This window comes from Engraulis encrasicolus, chromosome 19 (assembly GCF_034702125.1).
Source record: "Engraulis encrasicolus isolate BLACKSEA-1 chromosome 19, IST_EnEncr_1.0, whole genome shotgun sequence".
NCBI lineage: Eukaryota > Metazoa > Chordata > Actinopteri > Clupeiformes > Engraulidae > Engraulis > Engraulis encrasicolus.
The window spans coordinates 15,090,382-15,099,156 of NC_085875.1; the positions used below are offsets into that span (position 1 = coordinate 15,090,382).

At 47.7% G+C, this 8,775-nt stretch overlaps 1 protein-coding gene across 1 annotated transcript in view; it reads right to left on the minus strand.

The window, feature by feature from the left end:
* ush2a (Usher syndrome 2A (autosomal recessive, mild)) overlaps nucleotides 1–8,279 on the minus strand; it is a 582,756-nt gene extending 574,477 nt beyond the window's left edge. The window contains exons 1-3 of the mRNA XM_063184090.1: nucleotides 7,846–8,279; nucleotides 7,663–7,797; nucleotides 2,950–3,118 (exon numbers count right to left, since the gene is read on the minus strand). Coding sequence (XP_063040160.1) covers nucleotides 2,950–3,118; nucleotides 7,663–7,797; nucleotides 7,846–8,279 — 738 coding nt within the window. The remainder of the gene's footprint in view (nucleotides 1–2,949; nucleotides 3,119–7,662; nucleotides 7,798–7,845) is intronic.
* Nucleotides 8,280–8,775: the final 496 nt, after the last annotated feature.

The following is an 8,775-nucleotide window of genomic DNA, read 5'->3' on the forward strand; positions in this document are numbered from 1 at the left end:
GTAACATGCCATGCACCAGGCCCTGCCGTGGCCTAACGATAGGGCACTGGGTTATTAAGTTATGCCTTGCGACCCAGCCCGGGTCATTTGTCGATCCTCCCCCATCACTCTCTCCCACTCACTTCCTGTCTCCTCTCATAATTTCCTATCGAAATAAAGGAATAAATGCTCCTAAATCATTAAAAAAAAACATGCCATCCACTAGTGTGCTACGCAAAGAACCAGAGCAGATTAGCACCAGTGGATGTACCTGAGCGATGCACAAAGTACCAATACAGCTACAGCTACAACACATTTGGGTCAAAGACGTCCAACATGTCCTTCAGTGCAACGGATACTTTTGCTTACTGTAAATGCAAAAAAAAGAGATTTATTGTATTATTATTTTTTGGCTTGGCTTTCATGCATTCACTTTTCAAAACATTGTTTTGAAATTTCATGTTTTTCACAGTTACAGTAAGCAACAGCATCTGTTAGCATTGAAGGACAGTGTCATGTTGGACGTCTTTGACCCATTTATGCCTCTTTTCCACTGCCATTTTTCTGGTAGGCCTACAACTCGACACAGCACAACTCGGCCACCACTTTTTGCTTTTCGATTGGGCACGACACAGCTCAATCATACAGCAAAAAGTGGTGGCAGAGTCACGCGGTGTCGAGCGGTAGGCCTTTCAGAAAAATGCCAGTGGAAAAGAGGCAATAGAGTACTGTAGCACTTTTGCATAGATGAGCAGGACCGACCACTCATTTCTGAAAACACTCCACTACATCATAACAACAGCATTACAGAGGGCCTAAGGTAACTGATTAAAACATGGTAATAACAATTTTGGTCTCAGTAAGGTTATAACATTTATACTTTACCAATATTGCACTTGAACACTCACCCCCAGACTCACCCCCATACACCTATGCACTGTACAGACAGGACTGCTCTAATTTTACTGCACGTTATGCTTTTACCTTATTTCTATGCAAGTGACAATGTTTCAAGAAGGAGGCCGCACCTTGCATAGTAGTGTTTTTTATTGCACAGACGCGTTTCGGCGTGTGCCTTCTTCAGTGTCCGAAACGCGTCTGTGCAATAAAAAACACTACTATGCAAGGTGCGGCCTCCTTCTTGAAACATTGAATTTAAAATTTGGGCCAGCACCCTCAGAGACTGAAATAATTAAGAGTGACGCCTGCTCCTAGAAGAAAATATGCAAGTGAAAAACAAAAGGTCTTGTAGAAAATGTGTCATGCAGAAGACCACTCCACATTCACACCCAACTGGGTAATGCAAAAAGGGCCACCACAGCAACACTGCACTGTTAACAACAACCACACATCCACCTGTGTGTAATGCACAATGACCCCTTCACAAGATACACAATAACACACATACGTACTGTGATGCACAAAGGACCACTAAAGCAACGACACATGTACCGTAGTGGTGTGACACACAAAGAACCTCCAGACCTACCAGGCCACAACACCAAATGTACCCGTGTGTGATCCACAAAAGACCACATAAGACCACCACAGCAATAACGCATGCACCTCTGTGTAATGCACAAAGGATCACTTCAGCAAACAACACGTTGTAGTTGTGTGACACACAAAGAAGCACCTCGGTACTACTCTCGTCTTGACACTCGCCAAGGAGAGAGAACATGTTATCGCTTTTCACTGAGCCAATCGCTAATGCCTTTCACGGAGCCAACCGGCGGTGATGTCTTTCAGCACCACAGCCAATCAGTTCAGCCTTTCAGCGAGCCAATCAAGTACAGCCTTTCAGCAGCACAGGCCAATCAGTGATGACCTTCAGTGTGGCCGATCAGGAAGGCCTTTCTTTCAGTACTCCCTCCAGAACTATCGCCCTGACATCTGACCCGGGAACTTCCCGACCCACTCTGGCTATCTGTGGCACTGGGGAGGTGGGTCGGCCAGCCCGGCAGGTAGGCGGTCAGGTGGGCAGTAGGGGCAGAGAGATATATACTTAAATAATCTCCGGTAGGGGTGTAAAATCAGAGCCTTCCTGGCGATTTGATTCAATATCGATCTCTTAAAGTGATACTGTCCCATTTTTGGAAATGAGCTTATTTTACACTTCCCCTTGAGTTAAATAATAAGGTTTTACCGTTCTCTACTACTTTCAACCATTCTCTGGGTATAACAGCTGGTCTCATAGGACTCAATATTAACTGCTAGCATGGAGGTAAAATTTGCACTGTCATACCCAGAGAACGGTTGAAAGTAGAGGACAACGGTAAAACCCTATTATTTAACTCAAGGGGAGGTGTAAAATAAGCTTATTTCCAAAAATGGGACAGTATCACTTTAAGCCAACTATTCAATTATATTCAATACTGATTCAATTTGATTTGATTTGGTTCAATTGAATGGTTTATATATTTTTTTACCTTACAGGCTAGGGTACCTATGAATTATTACTGTCAGTATTATCATTATTGCATGGGCAAAATAAAATGCCTCACAAAAATGAGTGCAATAATAACTAAAGTAACAAAAAAAAAGATTAACCGCTTCCCTTGTAGATGCATCGATAAATCGAAAGGCCAGCTGTAAGATTGATGCATCTATTCAAATAAATTATCGCTGGAACACATCGACATTCTATTGACTTCATTCGCTGAGCGAGAAACTAGTAGCGACATGTGTGTACGTCCCTTAAGACCCTGTCCCGGCCAATACTATCACTTCTATAACAAGGGAAGTGGAAGATGAGAGTGATAGATACGTTTTATTAAGGGAGGAGTGCGAATATTGAACTTGAACATCATTTGTGTTTCCCTATTCATTTTGAGTGGGTCTGATCTTACATATCTGAAATAGATGCCCAAAGAAAGGTGTCGTCAAGATGGCCACCAAGTGACATCACTTCCTATTAGAACAGCTGAGAGCGAGAGCGAGAGCGAGAGCGAGAGGGAGGCTGCTTCTTACCTGCAGGGCCAGGTGTGTCCACTCGTCCTTGTTGATACGGCCTGTGGTGGGCACGGTGATGCGATGGGGTGCGAGAGCGTCACGGAAACGGTAGCTGAGTTCCAGCATCTCCGTGGAGACTGTCACGCTGTACACCAGCTCCCCTGCTGCACGCTTCTCTATCAACGTCCTGTAAACACACACACACACACACACACACACACACACACACACACTGTAATGTTTGTAACATTTTAAGTAGTCAAAACCTAAGTACTAGTCAAAACATTAAGTAGTCAAAACATTTAGTCTGTCAAAAACTTTTCAAACCTCAGCACCGTTTCATGTCAATACTGATTGAATGTATCTATACTGAAACAAACTTCAAATAGAGTACTTGATGAAGGAATGCTAGCCATCTCAGTAAAGCCTTTTGCACAAAGACTTGAAATGTGAAGACTATTGTCTTCTTATATAGGTTTCTGCTAAGTCCTACACAGATGAACTCACAGCATTTTTACTTGATTTTATTTTTTTACCTAAGGCCTGCACTGCACTCTTCTGACCCACGCCCTCTATTTTCTACAGGTTCCATAGAATATCTAAGTTCTATAGAAGGTACTATAAAATAGAGGTGCACCGAAATGAACATTTGTGGCCGAAACCGAAACCGAAAAAGAATTAATCATTTGGCCGAATACCGAAACAGAAACCGAATATTACAATTCCGTTAAAAGTCATCAAACGTTAGATTTTTCACTATTTTTAAATGTTGCTTAAATCTACGGCTTACACTAAATGTTTAGACATGTTTTTGAAAGAAAAGAAATGTGTATTGAAGTCTTCAAATGTTAGAGTAGAACTGAAATTAGTGTAATTAATGGCCATTTTCAATTCATTTTCTATTCGGCCTCCGATTCGGCCATTCAGTTGGCTTTCGGCCGAAAACCAAAAGTGTCTTTTTTTGCGTTTTCGGCCGAATATTTTCTGCGGCCAAATTTTCGGTGCACCTCTACTATAAAATATGGTAGATGGTGTCTCCAACATGCATGCCTGCCAAGAGCCACAGCTGAGGTATGTGTGTGTGTGTGTGAAGAAATAATAAAATAAATAAATAAATTTGATTTGAGCCACATGAGTTATGCTGACATTAGAAAGTGCTGATGCCACACATAGAGAGGGAGTGGAAGGAAGCGCTTCTGACAGGCAGTTGTCCCTCCCATGTTTTCACAGAGAGAGAGAGAGAGAGAGAGAGAGAGAGAGAGAGAGAGAGAGAGAGAGGGAGAGAGACAGAGAGAGAGAGAGAGAGAGAGAGAGAGACAGTGACAGAGAGAGAGAGAGAGAGAGAGAGAGAGAGAGAGAGAGAGAGAGAGACAGAGAGAGAGGAGAGACAGAGAGAGAGAGAGAGACGCAGGGACCACCCTAGACCCACGCATAGCCAGATTAGTGATTATTTATGAAGAGCCAACAGGAAAGTCATGATTTCATTTGACATTTATGCCGACCATATTAGTTTAACATATGTTAGGTGTTTTCCCTGGCTTCTGCCTTCTCCGTGCTGTAACCCTGTACACTGTCATATTAAACGGCATTGGTGACATTTTATGGGAAACGGAGGCTTTTACGAACACAGGCCAAAAGACGCCATAAATCACGACACGTCAGCACTTAGTGTGCGTCGGCCTGCCCTCACACACACACACAGACACACACACACACACACACACAGACACACACAGACACACACACACACACACACACACACACACACACACACAGACACACACAGACACACACAGACACACACACTCAAGACGCACACAGACACTCTGACACACACACTCAGATACACTACTCACTATCAAACACACTCCTGAATGCCTACACACACACACACACACACACACACACACACACACACACACACACACACACACACACACACCGCCTCGTCTGACTGAAGCGTTTATTCTAATTGGGCCAAACTTTCTTCTCCGGGGAGCCGAGCGCCCAGACAGAGACTGTGTGTGGCTCTTTGGTTTCCACCAGGAGAGGCAAAAGGTTTCAAAACTAGAGTATAAGTGCTCCTTTTTATTATTATTATCATGATACAGAGAACATGAACTCGGGAATAAGGGAATAAATCACTCTGCGCTCTCACTATCATGTGCTCTCCGCTTGTTGTGGACCGAAAAAAAGAGAAAAAATATCAGGTGCACTGCCTGGTATTTCATGTTGGATTGCACAGACAATACAATAGTTCTCAAACCCGTTGTTCAGGTAACCCCCTACCCCTCTTCTTTCTTTCTTTCTCTCTCGCTCTCGCTCTGTCTCTCTCTCTCTCTCTCTCTCGCTCTGTCTCTCTCTATCTCATCTTTTCATCGTCTGCGGTGGATATGAGATGCTGAAACAGTTGCTGTTCGATTCTGCTGCTCTGGCCTGTCTGGATCTTTCCCTTCCCTTGCTTGCTTTTTTCCCAGGCCTTTCATCCCCTCTCCCCACTTTCAACTACATCATTTTCTCTCCGCCGCCGAAAACAAAGTGGCCTTTGAGCCCGCGCGTTGGTCCGGACCTGCGAAAAGCACACTGGCAATTTCATTCCATTGATCTAACCAGGACACAGCTGCTGGAGGTATAGTGGGGTAGTGGAGAAGAGAGGAGAGGAGAGGAGAGGAGAGGAGAGGAGAGGAGAGGAGAGGAGAGGAGAAGAGAGGAGAGGAGAGCAGAGCAGAGCAGAGGAGAGGAGAGGTGAGGAGAGGAGCAGAGTGGAGAGGAGAGGAGAGGAGAGGAGCAGAGTGGAGAGGAGAGGAGTGGAGCAGAGTTGAGAGGAGAGGAGAGGAGAGGAGAGGAGAGGAGAGGAGAGGAGAGGAGAGGAGAGGAAAGGAGAGGAGAGGAAAGGAGAGGAGAGGAGAGGCGCAGAGTGGAGAGGAGAGGAGAGGATTAGAGCAGAATGGAGAGGAGAGGAGAAGAGAGGAGAGGAGAGGAGAGGAGAAGAGAAGAGAGGAGAGGAGAGGAGAGGAGAGGAGAGGAGAGGAGAGGAAAGGAGAGGAGAGGAGTGGAGCAGAGTGGAGAGGAGAGGAGAGGAGAGGAGAGGAGAGGAGAGGAGAGAGAGAGGAGGAGAGGAGAGGGTGGAGAGGGGGAGAAGAGAGGAGAGGAGAGGAGAGGAGAGGAAAGGAGAGGAGAGGAGAGGAGGGGAGCAGAGTGGAGAGGAGAGGAGAGGAGAGTAGAGGAGAGGAGAGGAGAGAGGAGAGGAGAGGAGAGGAGAGAGGAGTGGAGAGGAGAGGAGTGCGGGGGAATGGAGAGGAATGGAGCAGAGCGGCAGGAGTGAGCAATTGAGAGAAAGAGAGAGAGAGGGGGGGTGGGGGGTGGGGGGGGAGAGAGAGGTAGGCCGCAAATCTGGGGAGCAGCAGGAGAGAAAATGAGTGAGAGAGAGAGAGAGAGAGAGAGAGAGAGAGAGAGAGAGAGGGGGAGAGAGAGACCAAAAGGGAGAGGGAAAGAAAAGGAGTGATAGAGAGTGATAGTGCCCGCAGGAGGGAGGAGGGCCGCTGCGCTGCAAGGTGTTTCCGCGCTCCAGAGCCAAGGCACTCTTATTAATTTTATATAATCTACAAAGTGTCCGCAATCACTATTTCTGGTAATACCAGCGAGATCAGCTTTCAAACACAGCCGACGCCGAGAGATTCTGTCAGCATGGGCAGCGCACAAAGGAGGGAGGGAGGGAGGGAGGGAGGAGGGAGAGGGGAGTTTTTTTTCTTTCTTTCTTTTTCTATTTCTTTCTCTTTATCTTTTTTTCCCCTGCTTTGTGCAAGAGGGGAGAAAATGACTGCCGAATCAGTCCCGAGAATCTATCCCCCACAAAGACTCCTAGGCAAAATTAGCACACAGCAGAGTAGAGAGTGGAGTAGAGTAAAGCAGACCACAGCACAGCACAGCACAGCACAGAGCAGAACAGGGCAAAGCAGAGTAGGCTGGGTGACGTAAAGTGAGCCTGTGAACAGGTCTCAAACAGGTCCTATTGCTGCCCCAGTGGCACCCCGGTGCAACCCACCCCACCTCACCCCACCCCAGGCCCCGCCAGGGCCGCTTACAGCCTTCGCCGGGCCCAGGACAAAGTCATACGACAAGGCCCCTCAGCCAGTGAATAGAGTGCAATGCAATGAGGACCGGATTTTAGGGCCCCTCTCTAGTAGGCCTATAGGCCTGGGATAACTGGCCCTTTTGTCCTCCCTCCCTCCCTCTATCTCAGCTTCCCTGGGCCTCGGAGTGCAGTGTCAGAGCTTACCGAGCTGAGTGGCGCGGGATCATATTCAATTGTAGTTGTTGTGTTGAGAGCCATTTCCTGGCAGGGGGCCGCATTAGAAGAAGTTGATCTGACCGAGTGGATGCATTTAAAGTCCTAAAGTGTCAGAAACACTTTCTGTGCCTGTGTGTGTGTTTTTTTGTTTTGTTTTTTGTTAAGACACATGAGGACAGAGAGAGAGAGACGGAAAGAGAGAGAGAGAGAGAGAGAGAGAGAGAGAGAGAGAGAGAGAAAGAGATGGAGACAGACGTACAGAGACAGATACAGAGACAGAGCAAAAAAAAAGAAAGAAAAATACAGACATAGCAACAGAGGTAAGCTTAGAGAGAAAGAGTAGGAGTGTGAGAGAGAGCAAGAGAGAACGAGGGACAGAAACAGAAATACAGAGAGAGAGAGAGGAAAGGCCTTGCCAGCGTGCCAGCGTGCCTACTTACATTTCCGATGAGGCTTCCAGTTTCAACCACACTGTGAGAGTAAAGGAGCCCGCTGGACCCAGCGCCGGTACCACAGGGGAGGCAAAGCAGTCCGTTTGGTTCCGAAACACCAGGCTGGTTCTGGTACTGCTGGCACTGGCACCGCTGGTACCGCTACTGGTAGAGTTGCTAACGGGCCGGAACCCTGGGCGTAGGTCACGGGCATCCTGTGTGACGCAGGCGCCCAGGTGGGCACCGAGGAGGAGGTCGGCGTAACGCGGCGTGGCGGCGCGGTAGGGGCACACCTGCACGCAGGACTGCTGGACGCAGGCGCCCAGGCCCTCGGCCGTCGCGGCGGGCTGGCAGTAGACGCTGCGCTCGGGCGCGCCGCAGGTGGACGTCTCCGGGGCAACGCTGACGGGCTTGTGCGCCCCGATGTTCTCTAGGCGTGGGAAGAGGCCCTGCGGTGCGACCGACCCCACGCAGCAGCTACTGAGCACCAGGAAGTAGAATAATAATAACACGCCGCCACCGCCGTCATGCCGCCGCCGCCGCAGGGAGCGGTGCATGCTGGGTAGGCCGGCGCCTGCTGCTGAGGCCGCCCGATGTGGCGTTGCTAAATAAGTAATGAGGTTCATACTGGAGGTGACATCTCCACTGTACAGTCCAGTGCCCTGGCTAAGGCTGTGTAGCTTACAGGCAGCGCGTCAGGATGCAGGGCGGCTCTCTCACATGATAGCTAGGATTTTGGCTGGCCGGCCACGCACACCCCCTGGGATACAGCTGCGGGGAGGAAGAGAAGAGAGAGAGAGAGAGTGAAGAGAAAGGAGAGGGAGGGAGAAATTGAGGAGAGAAAAGTAAAAATTGAACATTAATAAAAGGATTCCCGAGTGAGGGGAAAAGGTTTACAGACCTTTAGACTTCTGGCCAAAGGGGTTACAGGGGGTCAGATGAATAAATACAAACTTTAACGCCATATCGTTTATTTATGATGGGATTCTGGCTGATATAACACGTAAAATATATATATATATATATCTTGGAAGCTTGTTCACACGTCTTTTGAGGTAATATGCCATAAGAAATTAAGAAGGCTTCATATCCAAGTTTTCAATAACACATTTGGAGAACAAG